Raw genomic sequence first — 27,428 nt, forward strand, 5'->3', positions numbered from 1 at the left:
CATGTTGAACCCATACATATGTACTGTACATCCTATGGAGTAAAGGTTCATATAATATATGAAGACATAACGACAATGTTGCGTTAATCTGTGATGGTGGTATGAAATTAACAGATTTTCTCCACTGCACAGCACCTCAGAGGTTGCTTGGACTTGGACTGCAGCGTTGCTTGCCTTAGCAACCGAGAATCTACATCACAATGTTATGCTATAAAACTGAATAGGTAACCTCTGCCTAGCAAATGCTGTACGCAAACCAACAAAATGCATCCATCCAGCTCTTCCTCTCTAGAACAGTATTTTAAGCTGCATCCTTTTCTCTGTCATTCATGATTCACTCCGCAGTGTATTATAATTTTATTTTATATGTCATAATAATAATTTTTCCCTTGGGCATAAGACTCGGCCAGTGAGATGGATGGCCGAAGGTTCACAAAGACTCATCTTGTTGGGGATGAAATATATGTTACCATATATTAGCTATTTTGAGTCTTTATAAAAGATTATTGTGGCCCAAGATCAGTTAGGCCCCTCTAAGGATGTACAGTATATTTGAATCTTTTCCATCATATACGAAAAAATACAGGTACCTCAGTAATCAAAGTTCCCCTTTTTCAACTTCCTGAGTTTCCACATTCTCATTCGTACAGAAATTTTAACCTTGACATTGTCGAAAGGGAAATTAGTGTGAAACAAAGTAATGTAATAATGAAGTAATGAAATCAGATGAAATACAAACATAGGAAATGTCTCTTAGGCAAAGCAATGCAGAGGTAAATATGGTCCATCTGCTAAACGACACTAAAAGAATTTCTAGTATTGCTTCAGCAGAAAAAGTCATGAGAGCTGTTCTGTCTGCAGGCTCAATGTAAGCAGTTCATTATCTGTTGTAGACTTTGTTGCAAATTTGAAGTAATTTGTGCAGTTTCGAATTTTTCAAAGTCTTAGTAAAATAAAGGAACATTGCTGAGATGCAAAATAAAACGGAAATTACACTTATCCTAGACACTGCAACTTTGTACCGAAGACAGATATTTGACCACACATCCCAAAATCCCAGTAATTTCAAATTACCTCAAGGTACACCTACGCAATGATATAACACATTGTCTTGTGTGTACTTAATAGACTGTGTTGGTTTCATCCCCAGTGTATTACCAGAATTACCAAACTTGTGTAAACCGAATTTTTTAGGTCGTTAGTGTGTTACTTTTACTTGGTGAAACATAAGTGATCCTTCCAAAATAATTGCTGTTTTAGTGTTCTGTAAAAGAAAACTATTGAGATGGATATTTGTCTGTCCGTCCGCACTTTTTCTGTCCGCCCTCATATCTTAAAAACTACTGAGGCTAGAGAGCTGCAAACTGGTATGTTGATCATCCACCCCACAATTATCAAATATACTGAATTGCAGCCCTCAAGCCTCAGTATTTTTTATTTTATTTAAGGTTAACGATACCCATGATGGTGCGTCTGGCACCGCTATAGGTGCCAACAACACAGGTCACCACCGGGCCGTGGCTGAAAATTTCATGGGCCGCAGCTGAGGGTTTCATTCAGCATTATATGCTGTACAGAAAACTCGATTGCGTCGAAGAAACTTCGGCTCATTTATTACTTGTTTTATTTTTTCAGTCTTCAATATATTCCTATGTCATATATAGCCAATTTTATTTGGAATTTAAATTTTCTTGAAAGTAGCATGGATTATTCTTCTTGTCAACCTGATCGCTTGACCCAGTGGTCTGGTTAGACTACGTAATAACACTGACTTGCGTATATATGACTTTAATTAATTTTTAATGTGACATGTGGCAAAGTGTTAGAATTTCAGTATCATTCAATTGAATTTTAGAATCGCTGGAGAAATTCCGATAACAATGCACTCATATTTTTGGGGTGAATCATTTAAAAAAATACTTCATACTCAGGTTTTAGTAATTTCTGATTTAAGCAGTTTGCATAATAATTATGATAATTATAGAACCATTAGAGAGAAGGAGCTGTAATTCTTGTCAGCTAGAATTCAATTCCAGGTACATTTAACCGAAAGTTTAACTGCAATTCATTTAGTTTGTTTCTTTGGTTTGTTAGAAGTGAGAGTTATTTCTTTGAGTGGCGGTTGGTCACTACAGTGACACAGATTATGCTTTGGAACTTTCATTCCCCATCAAGGTCCTACTTTGTTCCCAATTTCGAAGCCCTTTTTTTCTAAATTGTTTCCATCTTCCAAGTCTATAGAAACGGAAGAATTTGAGCAACAACAATTTAATCTGCATAAAGAATATATAATGACAATTGACAAACTTTTGGTCATTTCAAATATAGATTAATGGTACTCAGAAATGAACCAGCGTTTTTTTCTTAATTTATTCTTCTAAAAATACCATTTTTAATCATTATTTTTTCCAAAGTCGTAGGAAGGAAGAGGAATTTCCATAAACGTCCACTCCCTGGGATTGAAGCACAGCGACCAAAAAATTTACAAGTACTCTAATCCATTTAGCTGGGTTTGTATATTATATACAAATATGTATGTTTATATATATTAGATATATATATATAATATATATATCATATGTATATATGTATATTTATATATATACAGTATCTATATATAGTTTATATACAGTCAATCCCCGATATTTGCGGGTGATGTGCACCACTACCCCCCGCGAATAGCTCAAATCCACAAATACTTAAAACCCCTTTAAAAATACTTATAACTGAAACAGCAAAAAACCCTCTAAAAATGCTTATGACTGAATATTTTAAAAGTTTTTTATAACAAAAATTACATTTAGTCACGAAAATGATATGAAAATACAGTAATTTGTGAATAGGCGAATTTTCCACGAATAATGTGTATATACAGTATATAATATATGTTCCACAGACAAATCTGCAAATAGGTGAAGCCACGAATCCAGAACCGCGAATAGGCGGGGGTCCACTGTATTATAATTTTTTCTTTCTTTTTTAGTGTGGGGTGGGGGGAGTGTCTCCTGTTATGCAATAGTGATTAAATTTCGTTCTCCCCTTCGTGGAAGGAAGGGGATTATCTACTGAAGCCATGGGCATTGCAGAAAGTTATATGTGTAGTAATACCGTAATCAGCTTTTGAAAAATGTACAAATAATTTCCATCGTTTTCCACTTACAGTGATGCAGGTACACATTCTGAGATTTTCTTTCAAAAGAAAAACTTAAATAACATCGAATATTCATGAAGTATTATTGATGAGAATATTACACCATCGAAATCTAATTTTTCAAAAACTTCTGGAACCAAGGAGTTTCATACATGTTTCTGTTGATGCCAGGTGTCTAGTTAAACTTCTTCATATTGAAATATCTTGTTTTTTTCCTATTTTTATGATCACATTAGTGGAAAATTTTTAACTCCATTCTCATGTAAGAAGATTTGGGAAATACAATTTTTAACTAATAACACACCAGTTATTATTGTTTCAGTGTTACTATAATAAACATTACGTTTCTATCTTCTTAAGAAACCCCACGAAAAAATTTTGGGAATTAATTAGCCCAGTTTCTGTGTACATTTTCTGTCTGCGTTGTAATAACTCTGAAATAATTGAACTGTTAGTCAAATGGAAATTATCTGACTTAGGAGCAATAAAGTTCAACTTGAATCATATTGACAAGAAATTTAAATTCGAAGGAAAATCTTTTTTCCTGGTCTTTTGCATAGTATATGAGGAACTTTCATTTGCCCCCCATATATCCTCTGTGTCCTTCAAAGTTTGATGCGCTATCTCCACAATTTGTGAAGTTACACTACATCACAATTCTAAAAAGAAGAATAGTCATGGCTCTGACCTAATTTTTTAGGTCTCTTACTTAGCATGTCTGAAAATGGGGTCAAATGTTCATTCAGCTAATGTCTTCATTACGGCTAAATGTCTTATAGGCAAATCTACTCTCATTTAAAAGTATCGTTGACCCCTTAGGCCTAGGGACAAACGCTGAAGCGTTTTGTGCATTTCTGTCAAGGCCGAGGCCCACAGACCCAAAATGTAATTTTTCTGCTATAGAAAAGGTTAAGTGGGAGAAATTATGAGAGAGAGAGAGAGAGAGATTATTGATAAAGGATGAAAATGAATAATTATAAATGAGAGAGAGAGAGAGGAAATTATTCATAAAGATGAAAATGAATAATTATAAATGAGAGAGGGAATTATTGATAAAGGCTAAAAATGAATCATCGTAAATGAGAGAGAGAGAGAATAGATTATTGATAAAGGATGAAAATGAATAATTATAAATGGGAGAGATAGAGAGAGAGAGAGAAGATTATTGATAAAGGATGAAAATGAATAATTATAAATGAGAGAGAGAGAGGGATGAAAATGAATAATTATAAATGAGAGAGAGAGAGAGGAAATTATTCATAAAGGATGAAAATGAATAATTATGAATGAGAGAGGGAATTATTGATAAAGGCTAAAAATGAATCATTGTAAATAAGAGAGAGAGTAGATTATTGATAAAGGATGAAAATGAATAATTATAAATGAGAGAGATAGAGAGAGAGAGAGAGAAGATTATTGATAAAGGATGAAAATGAACAATTATAAATGAGAGAGAGAGAGAGAAGATTATTGATAAAGGATGAAAATGAATAATTATAAATGAGAGAGAGAGAGAGAGGGGGGGAAATTATTCATAAAGGATGAAAATGAATAATTATAAATGAGAGAGGGAATTATTGATAAAGGCTAAAAATTAATAACTGTAAATGAGAGAGAGAGAGAATAGACTATCGATAAAGGATGAGAGAGAGAGAGGGATTATTGATAAAGGATGAAAATAAATAATTATAAATGAGAGAGAGAGAGACGGAAATATGAATTAGGAACAGTTCAATACTTGTCACTCCAATGGCAGGATAAACAAATGGAGAAAGAGCAGGAAGCAGAACTAGAAGCAGCAGTAATAAAAGAATTTATCAAAAGCAAGAACCTTCTTTTGCATCTAGGACTCCTTATGCTGCAGAGAACTTGTATTTGGATATATACCATGGCTAATGTTTGAGGCGGATCAATCTATTATTTCATGGCATAAAACTTGACGTTTAACTATAAATTAAAGTAACATGTGTCAGAATTATTGATGGCCAAACTTATTTCCTAGCCAAACGAACGATTCCCACACAATATATGTGGTAACATTAACTCCACGTTGGAACCGTAGCTGAATATTTTAGTGCTGGTGTACAGTGCTGAAGCTTTGAAAAACATTTTCCCAAGAAAGTCACTGGTGACCTCAGATCTAATCTAGCAGTTGGTTACATCTTATTTTGTTTGAAATTAATTCACTAAAAGTAGCGCAACATTATTCAAAAGTGCTCTTGACTTAGGGTCATATTCGAGCAAGTAATTGCTAAATTTAAAGGATTACCTATAATTCACAAAGAAAAAATAGAACTTGAGTCTGATAAATATATGAAAATAGCAGACTGACCCTGTCAGGAGAGCCATTTGTGTACATATAAATAAAAATGTATGAAAGTATGCATGGTCTTACCAGAAATACAAAACCTTAAATCCAAACATTTTTGGTGCCTTTAAGAAGCCGTAGGCGACCAGTACTTCCATGTTCTTACCTTGGATAAATGTAGACATGTTTTCCAGTAATCAGTTTGCCTTTAAGGTGTATATGTATCTAACATAAAAACCCAGTTCATTGTAAATGCAATTTTGTCTGCCTTATTTTCAGTGGTTTACAGCCTTTGGGTGTCATGCATCCTTTTCTAAACTTTGTCCACTCGGTGTTGCCCTGAACTTATACTTTAGTACTTGTTAGTTTTCTGTAAAGGAAAACTATTGAAATGGCTTTGTCGATCTATCTGCACTTTTTCTGTCCATCCTCAGATCTTAAAAACTAGTGAGGTTAGAGGGCTGCAAATTGGTATGTTGATCATCCACCCTTCAATCATCAAACTTACCAAATTACAGCCCTCAAGCCTCAGTAGTTTTTATTTCATTTAAAGTTAAAGTTAAAGTTAGCCATGATCATGCGTCTTGCAGCGCCGAGTCCTATTCAGGAGGCGTCGCCGACACACCTTCACTTGACCGCATCTCGGGAGCCATTGAGCGCTGCCCGGTCATGGCTGAGAGTTTCATACTGCATCAAATCGAGAGTTTCATACAACATTATAAGCTGTACAGAAAACTCGATTGCACCAAAGAAACTTCGGTGCATTTTCTACTCATTTTGTGTTGGAATTCGGCTGTGAGGTAGTAGAGGACGTACAGTTCATTGAGTGAATAATTAATACAACAATTAACCTTCAGCGGAGTATAAATATATCTCAGAAGTGCCTGTCTTCTCATGATGTAATCTTTGACTTCTGAACGACACACCCACTCCAGTGAGAAGAGAGTATATGCCGAGGGGTATATACTCATTTATACTGGAATATAAAATTGCGAATAGAAATGTAACAAACCTACATACTATATAGTTCTCAATGTGCTAGAAGAGCACAGTGGACATAGGGATTTAATTTTACCATATTTAGGACTTTTGCCATTTATCCACTCAGTTACAGATACCATGTTCTAAAGTTAGAGCCGTTTACAATAATGGGAAACAGTTGTGATGTGAAGTTAATGACAGCTATTATCTCTGATTCTGCTAGTGTTATAAACAGAAGAATAAACAAGTCATGGACAGGTTGTAGCTTTAGACTCCATTCTAACATTGTGCAAGTCAATTGAAGATATTTTCTGTACTATACAAACTGATATATGTACGTGTAAGCACTGTGATTGTACATTTTTCTTTGTACCAAATGAGAAGTACAGTGTTCTTTTGGGGTGCCAGATACAGAAATCCATAAGAATACAATAATTGTTTGTTTGCAGTCACGAGTCACATAAATGTGTTCAAGTATGAATACACAATATTTTATCTTTTGCATACATTGCAAACAAATTAACACATCATTTTCTTAGCTAATATTTTAGCCTGAAGATTGCTAATTACTAATACAGTGGTTGTTAGATTGAAAAAAGCAAAATGCACCAAAAAAATATTTCAGTTCTTACAAGAAGAATTCATCATTGCCTGAATCAAATTGCATATCAGTCAAATGCAAGATAATTGAAATGAAAGTTGTGCCTCATACATTCAGAATTATAAAGCAATTTATGTGACATTGTCTCGTGATACGGGTGAGGTTAGTTGCCGATAATTTCCCCAGTTTCTTGTACAAATTAAAACCCTCATATTTTACAAAGTACGCACCCCAGCCTATTGATACACCACATTGTAGACCACCTTGCATTACACGAAAGTAACCATCAAACAGGTTACATCAAACAGGTTATATGGCAGTGAGTTAGGTGGTGTGAGTCAGCTGACCAGTTTAGGGGAGCCATTTCTCTCGAACTGATTGCTGTCTGCCAATAAGGAATGTATACTGGATGATGCATTGGAGAGGAGGACCTAAATGGCCTGATGGTCTAACTGGTATTAAATAATTTTGGTGATTTTCCTTTCGGTGAATGTATATTTTTACTACCCTGTAAAATCAACTTCAAAGTTCTATGTGCTTCACTCTATAAATATTAGGTGATTTGGTGTCCTTAATTTTAACTTTGTAAGTATACAGCGTTACTTTGTCTGTTGATTTGCATTTCATTTGTGTTTATACAGCCTTCTCCAAAATATGGTAGCACAAATGCTTCCACACAGTGAAATCAATTCTCAAATATAATGAATGCCCAAGAATTTCTAGTATGTGATAAGAGCATTTAAAAAGCTCCCTCAGTCCTACCATATGCACATAACTGTTCCTTAAATTTTGCAGAACTGTTCTTATAATGGCAGTTCCTGCTAAGCGCGAGAAGTGAGTAGAAGTATGAACAGTGAATTTTGTGGAGCAAAGCAAACAATAATGATAAGGTTTCTCATCATTTTATATACATGAAAATGTAGCTGAATAAAATCTTGCAAGTATGTGGGATAGAGCTACGGTTTTTGTTTTGAAATAGTTAAAACACCTTCAGCTTCAGGGAATCTCTTCCTCTGTAACATTTCTTTTCAGTGAGAATTTTGCATTTATTAGTGATTTGCACACATTTACTCAAACGTTTTCATTTTTGTGCAATGGCAGTTTGTTTCTTTACCATTTATATAAAAGTCAACAATTTTCCTTGTATGTTGCTTTATCTTTTGAAGATTTAGTGTGCTTAGTTTTCAGTAAAGACACACCATCCTGCAGTCTGTGATGTTTAGAGCTTCTTTTCATGTTAACTTTACTGTATCTAGTTATTACTAATATTCTTTTTTACTTCATAGCATTCTCAGTGGACCATTGCATATTACAAGTAAACCTACAATGTATGATCTTATATACCAATGTAGAAAGTTTTTATGCTGTCATTTCAGTTGATGCCACTTCTTTTTCAGGAAGCGGTGGTCCAGAGGAAATAGATCGTCCCATGCCTTGTGAAGAAGTACGTCATGATATAAGGTATGATTTACCACCAGATCCTAGGATAGAACATCGTCAGGATCCACCTCTTGATCTTCGAGGAGACACAAGAGGTGATCAGAGAGTTGATATCCGCAGTGACATACGAGTGGTTGAGGTGAGAGGTGGGGGGGAAAGGACAGGTACATCTCCACCATTACCTCCAAGTTCATTACCACATTCTTGTCAGCTTTGTGGAAAATTGATTTCTTGTCGTCGGAATTTGTGGAAGCACATGGAACGAGTCCACTTCAATAATCCCGCCGTCCGCTGCTCGCTGTGCGCTAAGATGTTTAAGAATAAGTATGCTCTTAAGGATCATCAGCGTATTTACCATGGTGGCCTGAGTGAGCCACCACCACCTCCAACACACTCTGCCTCTATTCTATCATGTATCCTCCAAGATCCAAGGCACCAGCAGCCTCCACAGCCCCATGACCCCCGAGGCCCACCTCCTTTAGAGATGCCGCAACCTGGACTCCTGCCGAGGGATTCCCATATGCGTCATCCCATGGATTCACCTCATACGCAACCTCTATCCCGTCGACATCATGAGGAAGATGAATATGCGGGAGCCCCAGCTTACCCAAGCATGGGTATGGGCCCAATTATACCACAGTCACTAGCTCCAACCTTAGTGGGAAGTCCATCTTCACTGAGTAGGTCACGCCCTGATTGGCCAACACAGGATGATCCCTTGTCCTTAGTAAACCGTGCCCTGCTTTCTGAGCTACATCATTTGGTAACTAAGGCTGACTAAGCGTCAAGCTTGTGGTCGTGCTGTTCGCTAGTCTGCCCTGCACCAGACACCTTGCGGTGGTGCTCGGCCTCATTACTCCCTCAACCAGTAGGGTACACCTCGCCTGGCCGTAAGCTCCCTACCGTTGGTGCTGGTGACCACCCATGCCCATACAACGACCACACTTACACCGCCCATCACTCTGGTAACCTTGCTTGACATCTTTTGTCCTTGGTAGCCAGTCGTGTTTACTGTAGCCAGCCTATATATCCTTAAATTGTGCCGAGGTGGGCCCAGGGGGTTGCCGCATCTCACCCATGATAGCTTTAACCTCCGATGGAGGAGGCATGCTGTTACCAAACAGGCGCCACCGTGTCCCTACCTGGTGCCTGTTCAACACGGCAGTTTAGTCGTTACCACAATAGTCTCTCCAGTTGTGTGTTCAGCTCGCACCCGCAGCTACCCTATATGTAAGCAGCCTAGAAATATGGACGCACACGCTTCCCTAACTCACTGACTCAACCAGAGGTCCATAGTGATAGTCCCCAAGGTTATGACATCTGCTGGTGGAGTTGGAGACATTGAAATCTGCTTCGGATTTTTCATTCCAGCAGTCTGTAAACCTGTGATTGTGATACGAGTGACATTTTCAAGGTGTTGGGATAAAATTTGTATAATGCATTGAAATTTGTTATCTCAAACAAATGCCCAAAGTAACATATTGGCTGTGATAGAATTATTATTGGTTATTGTATGGATGTGATGGAAATCCTATTAACACACTTTTTTGAAGATTCTGAATCAGTAATCAATGTGTCCTACACATGACTGCCTGAGTCAAGCCTTAACTCAGTGGTCCATAGAAGCAGTAAAAGTGGCTCTCCTAACGTATACTGTATTCATTAATGCTTTTTTAACTTTCTATACTAACTAATCTGTATTGGTTTGTAAAAAAAAAAAAATCCAAGTTGTGCACAAATTCCATTGAAAATTTTCTTACTTGTTTCACTCTTTTTTTTTTACAGCAGTTATTATTTATCACTTTTTTATAGTAATCAGTTGACTGTTAACCAAAGTTTATATTTCTATCTACAGAGTAAACTTCTCTACAAGAAAATGAATCACATCAGCTACAATTAAATTTCGTAAGTTATTATGTAAGTTTTACAGCATTTCGTATTAAGTAATTGATTCATCTTAAACCTATGAGCACGACTTACAGCTCTGATTGTTTTCCAACCAAGATAAATGTGTTTCAGCTTCAGAATATTGTGGATGTTGTTTCAAAGCAGTTTGCATTTTTTATTATGTACATAAAGCAATGAAGATACCATGTTAGTGTGTTTTGTAGAATCTGAGTTAACAGTCCATGGTACTGAATTATCAATTAGTTCTATTTGATGATGAAGAAAGCTTCTTCATACTTGAGAAATCTCAAGGCTGGAAAATTTATAAAAAACTTAATTAGTTTTCTACTTCTGTTCTGAAAAGTAATAGGTTTTTGGTTTATCTAAAAATGTGATAAAGTTCATAATACTTGAGTATATTTTATTACAAAATAGTGGATATCATATTAATAATTTAGGAAATTTAGGAATGTACTTGACATAATTCAGTTGCTCTTAGAAGTTTTCACCATGTGAAGTAAATAATTATTGATTTATAGGAAATATAGGCCTCACCCTTCTTAGGGAACCTGTGATAAATTTACAAACACTCGTTATGAACCAATACACGGCTTTTAAATCCTTTACTGAAGCTAATACTTGAATTCCCTGACCTTAGGAGGGTCACAGAGGTGTGTGTGTGTGGTGTATATCTATGGACTGGTGGGAGGCAGGCAGCCGCGTTATACTCTCTACATTTGTGATGGCTGTGTCTCCGTTTCTGTGATGTATTGAAGTGTGCTGTTGTAACGGTTATGCAGAGCTCTTTATATTTTTGATACTGTAGAGTATTTTGCGCAAGGTTCCTAGGTATAAATGATAATTTACGTAAACTGGAATGTAAGTGCAATCATGCATTATTTAGTAATAGGCAAAGGAGTGAATTAGTCAGATTTAAGGTACTGTATGCGTTTCTGATGGTGATAACCACTTGGTCATGATGGAAAGGTACCTTATATAAAACTGGCTTTGTTTGAATTTGTTAATGAAGCATTGCTTGCCAGTCTATGGTGTAGTGCTTATCAGTACCAACAGTTTGCACTTAGATTCTTTGTTGAGATGCAAGTTGCGACGTCCAGAGCAATATGGTTGAGGAAGAGAATGATACACATTTTTTTATTCAAAATAATTCAAGATAGCATTAAATAAAGCGCTTTTCTAGCCCTAGAACATTGGTGATGTCCCCTTAATTGCAGTTTTAGAATGAGGCAAAATTTTTCATTAATGGCTGTGGAAAGGATAGTTCATTAAGAGTGGAAAAGATAAATCAGTGTTATTCTCTATTTTACTATTTATGAGGGTCAATTGGTGATATCCTATATTTTAATATTTATGGTATGTGATACAGTGATGGAGCTTTAATATTGTATATTTTCTAACTGAAACTTGATTGGGATAATCATCAGATTGTGTCTTAGAATATATTTGAGTTTGTTTAACTGTACATATTAATGATAAGGATGAGCACACGAAAACGAGTAAAGCAGGTGAAGATGAAGATATAAGTAGGACCAGGTCTTTCATATAAGGTGTCTTGTGAGTTTTATAAATGTGTATTGATTGAGGATGCCTGGTGAGTCTTAGAGAGACCCCGCTGGGAAATGGCTCCACCCATTATCCCTCCTCCTTGTGCCAGTTGGGCCGTTATTCCCAGCCTGCACACAGCAGGAGTGTAAGGTTGTGTGTTTTAACTGACCTAGGTTATGCTGATTAGGTACAGTGTGTAACCGGCACTTACGTTTAGTATCATGCTCTCTACATCCTGGAATGTGTTGCCAGAGGTTGTTCCCTAAGGTCCCGAGCGGTTCGCCACTTGTGTTTCAGCAACTGAGTAGGCCCACTTCGTGTCTGAAACTCTGTGTAGCAAGTATAATATCTGGAAGAAATGGGATTTGATCAGACTGAATGAATACAGTAATGATATATCATACAAGTCGTCTGCCACTGATGTTTTTAAATAGCTTAGATAGATATGGAAGCTATTCATAACCCCAATCTCTGAAATATTGTTTGCCTTAATTCTTTTTACTAATAAAAAAAAAATATCAGTTGCCCACTAATTTGTTGTTGATACTTTATACAGACTAATGTGGCATTTCCTCAGATTTGAAACTGCAAATATTCCTTGAAAGAAGCTGAAAATTTTACACTAGCAAATTCGTGCCAAAAATTTAGTATTAGGATTTTCTACTTTGGTTTATGCTTATGGGTCTTACATAGTTGCTAAGGCATATCTGGTGACCCTGTGGGTACCTGTGGGTTAGTATCTTGGACCTTTCATCATAATGCTTGTAAAAACAAAAGTGCCTATATTTTTAAGCATTAAAACAAATATTAACAGACACTATAGTTGTAAATAGAAAATTTCTAACTTCAGAGTCATAAGGAAAACTACATCTCTATTAACCTAAGTTTATAAGATTGTATTTATTGCTTTTTTCTCACTATTCTGTTACTTGAAATTTCTAAAGGTACTAATATCTTATTTAATTGTATTTGATAAATCTATCTCATAGAAAGAACTCTTGATGAGCAAATTCGTGGAGGTTTGATTGGCTTATGAAGCTGTCTGATGTCTTGAGTTTGTGAGAAATTCAGTGGAAATCATTTTGACTTATTGAAAAATTCACCTTCATTGATAATGATTTTCTTTTGTTCTGCATCAACCTGTGTCAGCTAATATTTGTGCCAGGAGTCTAGATCCTTGCATTTTGATTGTAAGCAGCATTAGTGAGACTTTAATGTTTTTAAGAAGCATTACCAAGATTGGATCCACCAGAGATGCTAGACATCAGGCTGTGTAAGGCCTCGTTAACGTAAAGTGCTTTTTTTTTTTTTTTTTTTGGCGTGGGATGAGTGAGTGTGTGTGTGTGTTCTCATCTTTGACCATGATATTCATGTTGCCATGGAGATAAGGGGAGATAAGGTTGTATATATACCAGAAGATGATATAGTAATTAATGTCCATTCTAATATTTCTGTTACTGTGGTGAATTTTAATGGAAGACTCAGTTTCAACCTTGTAACGCGCTGACATTTTATTAGTGCGATTTTTCAAGCAGAGTCTTCATTAGAATGATCTACTTACTGATTAAAAAATGTGAAGGAAATGTCTGTATAAAAGAAAACGGTATTATACATTTTCCTCTGTGAATTTATTGTTGAACTCGTAAAGAATTGTTTTTAGACAGATGTTATATGTCATTGATCAATACTGACCTAGATATGAATGGTTGTATATTCTCACTGAGACCTGCTTATTCTTCTGGTGAGTATGAAGATGTTTTCTGATGGCACATGTGTCCATGTTATTTTTCTACACCTGATTATATACTGTATGTTAACTTTTGGATGAGTCGATGGCCTCGTGTTGACCAAATGTCCCTCTTCAGAGATTGTGTGTTTGTGTGTCCTCCATCTTCCTCTGGGGGTATGTACATACATCAGTGATGCCATTGATATTTATAAGAAATTTGTGTTCATCTAAAATCTAATTTTTCCTATACAAAATTGTTTAGAGTAGTCCGCTTAGTCCTGTATATGCGTCACGTATGATTGTGGCCATCACTTGTTATTTGGGTGCAAACATAGTTCTGGTACTGGTTAATGGTTTAGAAGTGTGAATATGTGTGCATGTGTCTGTCAGAACAGTTGTTATTACTGCTCTGCCAAAGAGTGACGCACCCCAAGATAACTCACTGCCACGGTTAGAAAGAAAATGTTAAGGAATCATTTTTCGGCAAGCGACTGAACAGATGAACACAGATCAATATTTATCACACTCAGAAATCAATGAAACACATGTATTGAATGTTTAAATAAATGGGTTATATTAACACAGAAAATTCAATGTTTGTGCTCCATTAAAACTATTGGCAAAATTTGTCGTAGTAAAGTAAGGATTATGGCTTTATGTTTACTGGAATGTTTATGTGAAGATTTGATTTCTTGTTGAAAAATAAACATGAAAATACATAAAGCATTGGGATTACTTGATTCACATTTGAGTAGACTGTTCAAACACAAACTAGCTTAATATAAGAATAGTTTAAGACTTTATAGTCCCGTAAGTGTTCCAGCTTTCAGTTCTTTCATCAAATATTTAATGAATTTCGATTTTTGAATTACTGTCGTTCGATTGATGTTCATGTCATGTTCAGTCAGTGACTAGATCATAATATCATTGGTGGCCACTGACTGTTATTGGGGTGCGTGAAGGATTGGTGTTCTTGATATTAAATAGAATGAAAGTATAGTTAGAACCACCTTAACTGCCATGAGTTGCTGTGCACTGTTTCTGCCAAGGAAAACTGGCATGCCCAAAATCACTGACATCCACATCCAAGCTAAGCCATAGTATGTCTCATATCTGCTCTGATTGTTATGCAGGAGTGTAGGCGGCAAGCATATCGAAAGTTATTTGGCGGATAGACTCGAGGTGAAAGAATATGCAGCATGTAAAATGACTAAGTTGCAAGTGCAAAGTGATATAAATAAGCTGTATCCTGAGTGTTTGTAAAGGTGGGATTTTTTAAAAATTTCCAAAGGCTTTCTTTAGAAGAACATGTCAATAGAATTTCTAACACTGCATGATAAACCTTAGTATTGCATATTTTATTCACAGATCATTTTGACTGAACTGCGGTTTAATTGTGTACACATTCAGTATTTAAGGATTTTGCTTTAGATGAGTAAAAAAATTAAAAATACAGTATCTTACTTTATCACTTGTAGTAGTGGTATTCACATAGTAGAAATTATTCTGCTAATTCCTACTTGAATATATATTGTTCACAAGCTTTTAGCATTTTGATGCCTTGTTTATGATGTAAACAGCCTGTTAACACAAATATTATGCATTGTATTTAGTAGTGAGAGATTTAATTTGTATGCAACTTTTTTTTTTATTTTCACTCTTCATTGATGTGTTTTCTGGTAGAAAATAGTGATTGAAATAGAATTGTCATATACAAATGCATTATTCACTGTTCAGTGGTTCTCAAGACTTTTCTAGCTTGCCATAACAAAAAATGGTATTGATGTTTCGTCTGCTGAAGCAGGACGAAAGCAGGTTGCTGCAGTTGGCTGATGTTGGCTTTCTTCTGTCACGATTCACTGCCAGCCTCTCCAGTGTACACCCGAGGCATCTGGGTTCAACCTGAGCTGTGAAATATCTTTCAGTGGTTTTGACGTCTTATTTTGTCATTTTCAAGTTTTCAAGTGTTTTCAGTATATTCCAGATGTCAGCTAATGGATCTGGAGCAGTGATTTTGGAGTAATGCCAGTTGTTAAGTTTAGTTTTACTGTATAGGCTCATACTATATATAAAAAAACTCAATGTGCACTACTGCCAAAGATAGTGAAGCATTGTAGCAACTTGTAATACTCTATTGTAAGCTTGTTTTCGTCCACATTTGACAAAGATGTTCTTTTTTGGTGGTGCTTCTGCCTGTTCTTGTGGCACACATAGATTCCATTGTATGTGCTTTTTCCCATGTGATACCTGAGTGTGGTCCAGCTAAGAAAAAATGTGTAATAGTTAACTTCACCCCTATTCTCTCCTGACACTCAAACGATGCTGGAGGTAAATGTGTGTGACTTTTCTCTGTGGTGATGCCATATGCTCCCGGCAGAGGCACTGCCAATAATTGTTATGAGCCAGCTCTTGTGTAGCCGGAAGAGAGATTTATTTGTCTGAGGATGTATGTGCTGCGTGTCCGTGCACTTGTTGCTCTCTTGTATACTTGTGTTTTTGTTTCTCGTTTGATTTTTTAAAATTGATTAGTTCCATGTTTGTACTAACCTTCGGGATACTCGTGCTAAATGCCAGTATCATATCGCCGCAGCTTTAAATTACTTTATTAATGTTAATATTTACATATTTGTTTGTAGTGAAATAGTCATGATGTAGGTTATACATGAATTGTTTTATTTAGCTTAATATATTAGTAATTTACCATGCCAAAGTAGGTAAGTAAGCTTCTAAGAGATCTGTCGGCGTCTTGGAGTTGGACTAAAGTGAAATGAAAAAAGTTATTTCAGTGGTAGTTTGTTGACTCCCCAATGACCTGACCCTGTGAATTGAAGAATTCATAATGTCTGCTTTAAAAATGTGACCTCATGTATTCAATGAATAATATTGTTGTGAAAATTTTTAAATATAGAATCCAATGATATGAAAATAGTTGTTGATTAAGAGTCATATTTATGCTTACTCTGTGCAAACGAGTTGTTGAAATGTGAGAATCTGGTACCCTTTCCAAACTTAGCTTGTGCGGTGCAGTAGTTGTTTTCTGATGCTCCTCCTGATTTTTCAATATATTTAACAACATGACAGGAACTCTTACCCACTACCATGAAGGAAGGCGTGATGGTAAAAGCGTGAGGCACTGTAAAAGTATACAGGTGCATTTAAAGCAGAGGTAAGCCATTCCATTCCTTAAAGAATAAATAGTTAGGAAAGCTCTTCATGACAGGTAAGGAAATTATTAAAGTGATATGATATGATCTATAGCCCCTATAGGCAACCAGCTCTTCATCTTTGTTTCTAGTTACGGGCTGTTATTCAGGGATTAATATTCTCATGGTGACTTCTTCTCGAAGTTCTGGCTTGAAAACATTTCATGTTGCGGAAATTAAAGTGTTTTTAAGGGTATTTTTTTTTTTGTCGGGGAGGTGTTAGGTCGAGTTTTGTGGTAGTGCTATTGTTGGTACTGTCAGAAAGTTTGCTTGATGTACTCTACGCCAGTGCTGAGAACATAACATTTACGGTAATCAGTACTCATTTAGCATAAAGTCTAATGTTTGAACTAAGCTGAAAAAAAAAAAATTATTGTTGAACGTGAATGGCAAACATGCATTATTGGTGATAAAAAGGAAAATACAAATGCGGTAGTCTCATGCAGGTAAAGGCCTTAGGAGTTTCTTAGGTTTTTATATCAAGTAATAGCTACTTTAAATTAAATCAAATGTCTGAAAAAAATGACTATAGAATAGTGATGAAAGGTATTTATGCCTATAGGATGAAGTAAATATTTGGCATTTTTAGTAGTTGTCTAGAAGCACAGATAGTATTCTGCGTTAAATTACTATGCACACGCTTTGGTTCTAGATAAGCAATGCTAGACTTTGGTGGTGTAGGATGTTTAAGGGAGGAGGACAGCCCAAGTGAGGAAACGAATGATAGGAAGATCTCATGAAAAAGGGTGAGGTGAGAGAAGGGGTGGGTAGAGATACTAGAGAGCTTAAGTCTTTAACATGAAGATGCAGTTGGATGGCAGTTCTGACTTGATCATCATGAAAAAGAAGGAAGATTATAACGACCGTTTGGGGTCGAACAAAAGCTTAGGAAAAGTTATGGCTGTACATATGTACGAGGAATTGCATGTAACCTCTTTTTGTCTGGGAACTGACATTTCTTTGGAAGAGCGTATCAAATATTCCTGCTGCCACCAGTTTGGTAGTTTTTAGAGGTATTAGTGAATTTATTAGCTTATGGTAAATCTAGTTCAGTTTTGTAAATTCTAGGACAGTTCTGAAGGTAGTGCTAGAACTGAGAGCTTTGGTGACTGTAATAAGCCCAGGATAAGAGGTGATAAGGAATATTAATGAGAGTTTAAATTAAAATGAATACCGTATGCAAACTGGTTATAATGGCCGTTCAGGACAAAATTCAATGCAGGTTATAATTAGTATAATTCATAGTTAACTCATTTCCCTGAAGAAAACAATAACTATGGGCAGGATGGCATATTAGCAGACCTAGTACAATGACAGTACATTGAAAATGCCAGTTTGACTAATGCTATAAAATTTAGAGGATGACTGCTGATCAGTTCGTAAGGGTAATAAGCAAGGGATTTTGAGCTACGTAGGTTTGCATAAGCGAAGTCTATAGCTGACCTCATTAAATGTATAATTATGACACCTGTAAACCAAAAACACAATAGTATGATGCAGTAGATGAAGGTTGGGAGGGAATGATATTGTCAGTATATATTTTTATCTTTGTTTTTGGTATGCTTGGACCTTTGTCAAAATTTTAACTAGCACATCCTTGATATTACGACAGCTGAAGGGACTACAAAAGAGCAAGCAAATCTGAATTCATTTTATTTTAGCGAATTTGATGTCGTTTAAGTAAATACCATTGCGGGTGTTGTTGCATGGAAAGGTCGCAGAAAATCATTTATACCCTTTTACAGCCTTATCTGCAAAGTAAAAGAAGCCTAGCAAAACAAGACGTCAAAAGAAATGTATTAATTAAAGTAATAAAACTGTATTTTGTTAGGGCAAGAAACTGAGGGAATTGCGTTCATGTGAGTACAAGTTTCAAAAAAAAAAAAAAAAATAGGTGGCGCTTCTGTAAAGATACGAGTTCCTTTTATTGGTTTCCCTCCAGACATACAAAGTAATAACCCCTCTCTCCTACACTAGAAGAATCTCACTTTTGCGTTGATACACTGTACCTGGACGATCTTTTGGACGGGGACTCACCTTCAGGTATCAAGCGACAGGTTTTTGAGGTAACGCTTCTCTTTCTCCCCTTTGATGGAACTTAGATCCACACCATTCATTTTGATATGTAGCATCGGGGAATGAGAGTTTTGGTAAGGGTACGTAGACCGCACAAGCGGGAATGACTGGCCGTCCACTCCTTCTTTGGTAACTTAAATGTATTCTTCTAAAATTGTGAAACATTCTTTCATAGCTTTTAAGAGCATCAGAATGCAGCTGCTGACTTGCAATTAAGCTTCATCATGGATAAGATAAGACGTGATTTCCAGTACAGTCTGAACCTATTTTGTCTTATGTTTTGTTTTCATTATGCAACATGAATGTATGTTGCTGTTCACTTTGTTACAGGAACTACCTTTGGTTTAATGTGACTTTGTAACAAAATGATGATAATCAAATCATAGGTAAAGTACGAGTAATTGTTAATGATGATGGTTTGTGATGTGACCTGTTGCTTAGGGACTAACTTGGCACTGACATGGTTTAGAACTTGTACAATATAGATGTATTCCAGTTGAAGTTGGATTCTAAACACAACTAACAGGCAATATATTGCTCTATTTTGACTTATATGTACAATGGCAGATGATGAGGATGGCTGTCAATTGCATAAATATTTTTAATGGATTAAGCATAAGCTTGCATGACAGGATAACACTGTCAGTTTTGAGCCTTCAAAACATAGATTCCAAAGATGATAATCTTGTGTGTGTCTTTTATTGCTTTCTTTGTCTCAGACTAGTCATTCGTGTTCACTGTAGAATTCCTTATATTTGATCCACTTGTTATTGTTACTGAATTAGTGACAAACTCATTCTGGTACAGTAGTTCTTCAACCTAAGTTCTTCAACCTATTAGATGCTTCGTGAGTCTGGCCTTTGGTAAATGACGAAATCTGTTAATTCAGAAGGCCCAATATTAAGACCTACTTGTGGACGTTCAGGGTATCCCACACGTAACAGTAATTTCGAATAACTTCTAGCCAAAATTAAATTGTAATTTACACTCACCATTCAGTTTAAGAGAGACTTCCAAAAACGCATAAGTCTGAAATGTTAGTGCAGCAAAAACCATCTTAGTAATCTCGATAAAAAGTTAAGAAGTCATATAAGTTGAGGTGTTACTGTATTGCTTTTTCAGCAAGCAATCTAAGTGAATATTTTTAATATCTGTTTGGATATGTCACATCTAACGGATAGTGCTTCTGTAGCATACCAAAAAAAATTAGACTGTTTGAAATATTTATGCAATCTTCAGTCCTGTTCTGCGATTTAATCTTGTTGTGGATATCAGTTGTTGGAGGAAGATCAGGTCAGTTAATTATATCAAACACTGGATCATGTAATGAGCTTCACCTTTTCCTTGTTTTGTTTATTTTCTTTTTTGAACACTATTTTCATTATTATTGGAAGTTCAAACATTCCAAATGAATCCTAAAGAGTAGAGTAAGTCACCATTTTCAAGGTGTTAATCATGATTGCAGAGCCTGGCATTTATTCTAATATAGAAAATGTGGGCACAATTAGAGGTTACAGATCATACTAATTAATTTTATATTTATTATTGCTCTATTTTTATTATAGAGTTAAAGAATATTTCAAGTGTTCCTGGAGGTGCTTTATAAATTTACCAAAAGTAAAAGGTTAATATAAGATTTTTGCATTTACTGAAAGCAAACAATAAAAAGCAAAAAAATATGAAGGATGTTATCCAACAGCAATGACGATGGCTTGTAAGATGTATAAAAAGTTTTGCTATTGGTTCAGTGTGAATTATGAAATTGATCCAAATATTAATTTTAGTTTTAATACATAATAACGTATATTATTAGCTTTTTCATGTACAGATCGAGTATTTAAAGTGCTGATACCAAGCACTGCTTGCTGGAAAGGTCTTTCTTTCGAGAATTTCTAGCAAGAAGTACCAGTGTCTGGGGCTAATACTTTGTCCACTGACTCCCCAACTCACCCACCAAAGGGTTTATTATAACACTGATACCCTACCTCTCATTTCCAAAGGTTTTACTGATATACCTGTATACTAATAATATTGTAGTAGTTTTCTGCTAACACAAGAAGTCACGTCATTGGCTGGTGATGGTGTACTAAATGATTACACTCAAACTACCCTTAAATCTTGAATTTCTTAGATTGTTACAATGGGAAGAGACGAGGTACAAAGCCTCTCCTTTTAGTCATGAAGCAGGATTATCATTTTTCTTGTTTTCAACGTTTGTCATGTAAAGTTAGTTAGTGGTCATTTCATTTACTTTTCAACAAGATATTTGTCCTTATTTGGCCATTTTAATTGAACTGGTAGTCTCTGTATTGGCCCTCGTTTGATTCCAATTTTATTTCTATTTATTTAGCAATAAACACAGATGGCTTTATGAGTAACTAATGAAAATTGCCAGAATTGTATCCCCCCTTTTGTAGTTTTTGTTTACAGAGTTTGATTAACAGAAGGGTAATTCCTTTGCTGAAGAGTCCTGTCATTGCAGCACATAACATGAATTTGTCTCACTTCAAATCCAAATTCAAAAAGAAAGGTGTTTATGAAGATTCCGTTTGTTAATGGTCTGATCTCAAATGCCTTAATCCAGTAATGCAGAACAGAACAAATGTTTCAGGCAAGTTTTGCAGTTTTTGTGGCTCATGTTATTTGTTGCATAATGTACTTGTGGCAAGAGGAAAAATTTTTTATTCATGTCCTATATAGGGTTTATGTGTTTAGATCACTTGACATTATTAAGCTGTACATCAAAATAATATTATCATCTCATGTGTTGAATATATTCTACACTTTTATTAAATATGATACCAACTCATTTTTTGTAAGTAGGCTGCATTTGTTAGGATTTTATTGAAAGATTCTGCATGTGAATTACCATATATTAACAAATATCATAGCCCTGTCTCTCAGATGTAGTCAGTACCGTATGAATAACTGTACATCCACTTCATAAGGCTGATGATGATGTATAACATCAAAGAGTTAACTACTTCAAAACGTTTCGGAGGACTGTGTTACAAAAGCTGGCTTAGCTTTATTTGTTCGACGATCATAATCGCTTTTTTGGCCCAAATCTTTTAAATAGACAGCTTTCTTTGTAATGTACTGTATGCTGTACTGTTTTCATTAGGAAATTATATCTGTATTGTACCGTATACTCTACGTTTTTATTTGGATATTGTAATTGTAATGTACTTCATACTGTACTATCAATACCCACGTTTGTGCAACTGTTAGTTATATTTGTATTGTACACTGTATTTGTTGGCCTCAATTATATATATTTATAAGGATTTTGGAGTAATGGAACAACAATGGAAGATGATTTCTGAAAGGCTTTCAATGCTTTTACTGTGCAGTATTTGTGGAGTGAACTGTCTTTTCATTTGCACAAGAGGAAGTTACGTCACTCTCAGCTATTAGTTTTCTCGTGAAAAAAAAAACTACTGTAACTGTTATTTTTCTAGATTAATGTTCTCCTTTTTATATTCGCTTAGTCCAGTTTTGATGCAAACTGTCTCGCCACTTCAGGACAATCAGTGGCATTATTATTATTATTATTATTATTATTATTATTATTATTATTATTATTATTATTATTATTATTATTATTATTATTATTATTATTATTATTGTCTTATTTGCAAAAGTACTAGCTAGGGGATTTTTGTAAATGTAAAATGAGCTACCCTACTTGTCTATTCAGGCATCGAAACAGTTTCCATTCTCATTTTATTTTCGTTTTTGCATTTTAGGGAACAATGAATTTCAGATGAGATTTCTGCTATGTACTAAATGTACTTTAGCTTATATGAAACTTAATGTTACTAAATGACATTTACTTTGATTACATAGTTACTAACTGTTCGTTTCACGTTTTTATCACGTTACTGTGTTACATTAGAATACGAAAAGGCATTGAATCTGATCCCTCATTTAAGCTGTGGGATAGAAGGGTAATTTTTGCTCCTGTAAAGGTATGAATAATGAGGAATATTATATAAGGGTAACATTCAGCTGATATAAGGAGTATTGTTTATCAACTCCTGAAGAAACATTTACAGAGCCATTCATGAGAGAGAGATATAGAAAAGTAAGCCGAAGTCTTAAAAGAAAAACGTTATTTGAATAAAATGTCTTTGGATACCCCTGGGTTTTCTGCATAATAATTCATCTGAAAAGAAGTAGATTCCAGATATTTTCGATTTATTATTGAACAAAATAATTAAAAATAGGGTTTCTTAACAGTCTGGAGCCACTAAATAAAATGGATATCCACTCAAAATTTAGTGTTTTAGATTAAGAGAGAAACCAGTAGTGTTATGGCAATTAGTTCGAACGTCAGATAATGGTGCAGGGACTTCTCTTATGTGACCCATTGAACAGTAATATTTTCCTTATGATTCAGCAAGATATGGTTAATGAAGTTTTGCAAAGTCTGAAAGATATACAAGGCTCAGTAATAATATTGCAATGAACATAAAAATAACACAGGTTTCAGCATCTTGATTATCTAATCGTAAACAGTTTAAATGTACATTGTTTTCTTAAGAATATTAATTGGAAATCCAGCATGCAATACGACCATATTTTGAGGTTTTTAAAACAGCATTTCACACTGTTTCAAGGCATGAGTAACGCGAGAGATTGGATGTCTGTGTCAATATGACAGTTACAAGGCTGTGGAAATATATGTAAACGCTTGTAATACCCCTTACAAGCAGATCTTTGCCAGCAGATCTTTGAAAGCTATACGATGGGTAGTGAAGGGTTCTTCCTTTTTTTTTGCAGCACTGCTGTTGTGAATAATATCTCGTCTCCATTCTGTTCTCCTTCATAAAGGGTGCTTATTTTTGCATTATTCATCTTTTGATTTAAGTTACAATTCTTGTAAACGAAATAATTTGGGTTAGAATATTTCTTACTAAAAGAGAAGTTAAGCCTGTAAATTAGAATTTGAATTTTGTGGGTAAAGTATTTTTAAGATACAAATGCATCGGTAATGTGTATTTACTAAAACAACATTGGTGATAGGATAATACTGGAAGATTGCTTTAAAAGTTCACTGATGTTAATAGATATTTGTGCGTTACAATTAAAATTAGATGGTAAGAAAGGAGAAAATCTAATTAGTGTTAGCAGTTTACTTTTAAATTCGGCTCTAAATTTTGCGGTAAAGACATTTTATATGCTTTTCATAATGTTAGATATGCAAATCGACCCACTTGATTTGAAAAAAGGTTACGCTCATCTTTTAAAACTTAGCAAGGATTACTGAACTATATTTTTTTAAAATGGCAGATTCATTCTCTTGTCTATGATTACACAGTATATACTTAAGCTCGCATTGCTAATCAAACCAAAGTATTATTTTCTGTACAAACTAAAAACCTAATGATAAGTATAGTAATAAAAATAAACTTGTGTCCGTGCTTTTTGGATAATTGTAGTTATCTATACTGGTGAAGATCATTCACTGAACCTTTGAAATATGATTTTTTTTTATTCTGAAAGTAATTCCAGAGAAATTTTTGTCAAACAGGGTTTTTTCACATTAGCTTTCGTGTTTTGCTCAAGTTAAAAATTCAAATGGATTATCCTTGGAGGAACAATTACATGCTGCTTGGCTCATGAGGTAGGGTAACAGTGAATGGAAGATATGCGGAGTGTCACTCTCTGGAAAATTCTTTATAATTCTGATATTTTGTGGAGATCTTAACTTCTAAGAAAATAGAATTTCATTTTTTGGGAAACTGATTTACCTTAAAGAGCACCCAGAGCATTTTAAATGCATTTATTGTATAGATTAAACATACTTAAATCGTGTTGAATTTTGTAAAGTTTTCAATGATCTTAATCAATATCCGTTAGATAATTCACACGCTATTTTTTGTGTGACATCCAGATCTGAAAAAAATAATGCATACGAAATTGCAAACAGAAAAGATATACAGCAATGGCAGCAAAACTAAAACTTCCCTTCCAAGTTCTGAATGTCTTGGATGATTTTCCTTTAACTGCAATGTGTTTTCTAGTACATTAGCTTTTGTGCGTAGTTTGACGAAAGATAACTTAATAATGCTTTAGTCTATTACATTATTACATATGACTTGCAAGATTGTGCAACTGGATAGACAGTGTCACCAACTGCAGGTACTTCCTTCCTATTGATATAATTCATACTTAAGATGACGATGTGTTAAAGGTTCGTTATGCTACAACTCGTCCATGTTATCTCACTGTTGGTTCTATTTGTTTTTTTTTTTTTTTTCGTTTTAATCTTCCCCTCAGTTTGAGAACATCCACCAAAGTTAACTTAGTAAAGGTTGATGCTGAAAATAAATAAGTAGCCCTATTAGGCAGGCATTAAGGCTGGCAAGTGATTATCTTAAAAGAGAAGCCTGTCGTTTTGCCTAAGAGTAAAAAACAAAAGGTTAATAATACCACTGTGTGTGCTGGGAAAGGACAGGCCTTACCACGTGTTAGCCGTATCCATCTGTGATTAAAAAGTGATCGTCTGTGTGCGGCAGTTGCGCCTATCACAGTTAAGCTTAGAACTGACTGCCAAGCCAGGAGTCTTTCTTTAGGTAAGGCTGTGGTCGAGGTTTATTAGCTTCAAGGATGGAAAGAGACGGATAATTCCTTTCGAGACTTTCGGAACTGAGACTTTCTATTAGCCTTACCCGTTCTTGAATTCCTAAATGTATTGTGCATGGTCTTTATGTCTGATTGATAACTTCACGCAAGGAGGTACAGTATGACTGCTGGCGCTGCATGCAGGAATCATCAGGTCGTGAAGTTCCATTTGCACGATGAAGTCAAGAAAAAACAATGTCACTGTAACCAGAAGTGAGTTGTCTGTACTCTCTATCCCTGATTCTGATATGACTTATACTTTAGGTATGATAATAGGTGTTTGTATGAGTAAACTACATTACTTGGTCGACCCGAGAAAGAAAAATTGTAATTTTGTGAATATTAGATGGATTATATAATGTTTGCACGACTTTATACAGTGTATTAGGAAAAGCTTCCAATTGGCAGCTTTCATCAGTGTCAATATCAGTATATATAATCCTGTTATTCTGCTAATTATTGAGTGCTGCTCCAGAGCTTTAACAGTTTGCTTTTTTAATATAATAATATAACTGACACTTTTCATAATGTAACAGATGTCCTTTTTTTCACTTTAGTTTGACAACATGTCTATATTTGGTAAAAGTACAGTAATATGCTTTACTGAACATGTTTGTTGATATATGGAAATTACAGAGATTGATTCATAATAGTGATCCTTCTAAATGTTTTGCTTTCGTTGAGTTTTTTACTCAAACTCTTATCAAGAAAAACTTCAACTGAGTTTATTCTTGTATATATTTATGTGTATATATGTATATGTGTGTGGGCGTGTAACCAGTTATTTTACCTCTATCAGAAGTGCGAATTTTTCCCAAAGAACTGACAAAATTTTGTGAACAATGTCTAGTAAATTTTATTCCACGTTTTTGGGAAATGTCTTTCACAGTTATCTGAATTACTTGGCTAGAGAAAATACTGTGACTAGTAACTATTGGATAATAACTAAAAAAAGAAAAATACTTAAACACTTCCTTCAGTTGTCATTGGCGTGCACAGTACTGCACTTGATTAGTGTCAGAGGTGAAATGACTGTGTATGTGCAAAGAATATACATGCAAGCATGTGTGTATATACATATATAGATGCTCATATATTTATATACATTCAGATCGATATAGAAATGTGTCAGCTCTTTGGTAATTATTGTCTAGAGATATTAAATCCTTTAATGCAGGTATTCCAAACAATGTTTATGTAAAATATGAAATATGATTTTGGCTGTATTCATAGAAGTTATTCATAAAGCTGAAATTCATTATGAAAAGAAATTAGATTATGGTAGTCAGAGTGACTGCTTTTCGGACGTAATGGAGAGAAGCTAATGTGGTAGATGTAACATAGTTGGCTGACAGCAATGTCATTGCTGCTGACGTCTTCATGTCGTCAGGGTATTACACTAGTTGGCTGACATCGTCATAGCCCCTGATGCCCCTAAATGTAGTCAGGGTAACTAAGTCTTTATACGAAACAATAAAGGAGGAATATATTTCAAAAAATATACGTTTGATTTTCCTTTGCCTTTAATTTAATTTATGACTGTAAGGAATGTTTCCTATAGCTTTTTTTATATATAAATTTTGTCAGAGGCACATGTCTGAACCTCTACTCGAGGCTTTTCAGATGAAAGGCAGTTCCATAAAATTTTTTTTCAAAAGATTCCACGTCTTGTTTAATTTTCAAATTTTCGATGATGAAACATTCCACTCTACAGGACAAGAACATATAATGACTGTGATAGACTTCATTCTCGTAAAGATTGACCAGAAAACTTATAGGTTTGCCGAGAGGAAGAAAGATTTTTCATCTCCGCAGTTTGATTGTACTGCCAAACCAATCTGAAAGTCATGCCGTCC

At 35.0% G+C, this 27,428-nt stretch overlaps 1 protein-coding gene across 6 annotated transcripts in view; it reads left to right on the forward strand.

The window, feature by feature from the left end:
* LOC136842526 (protein bric-a-brac 2-like) overlaps positions 1-12,577 on the forward strand; it is a 312,631-nt gene extending 300,054 nt beyond the window's left edge. For 5 of the 6 annotated variants that reach the window (XM_067109941.1, XM_067109942.1, XM_067109943.1 and 2 more), the window contains one exon: positions 8,439-11,584. In XM_067109941.1, the coding sequence (XP_066966042.1) occupies positions 8,439-9,262 (824 nt within the window). In that variant the 3' untranslated portion in view covers positions 9,263-11,584. Of the gene's footprint in view, positions 1-8,438 lie in introns of all 6 variants that reach the window. The other variant, XM_067109940.1, reaches the window with a different exon arrangement.
* The last annotated feature ends 14,851 nt before the right edge of the window (positions 12,578-27,428 follow it).

The sequence above is a fragment of the Macrobrachium rosenbergii genome, chromosome 10 (assembly GCF_040412425.1).
Source record: "Macrobrachium rosenbergii isolate ZJJX-2024 chromosome 10, ASM4041242v1, whole genome shotgun sequence".
NCBI lineage: Eukaryota > Metazoa > Arthropoda > Malacostraca > Decapoda > Palaemonidae > Macrobrachium > Macrobrachium rosenbergii.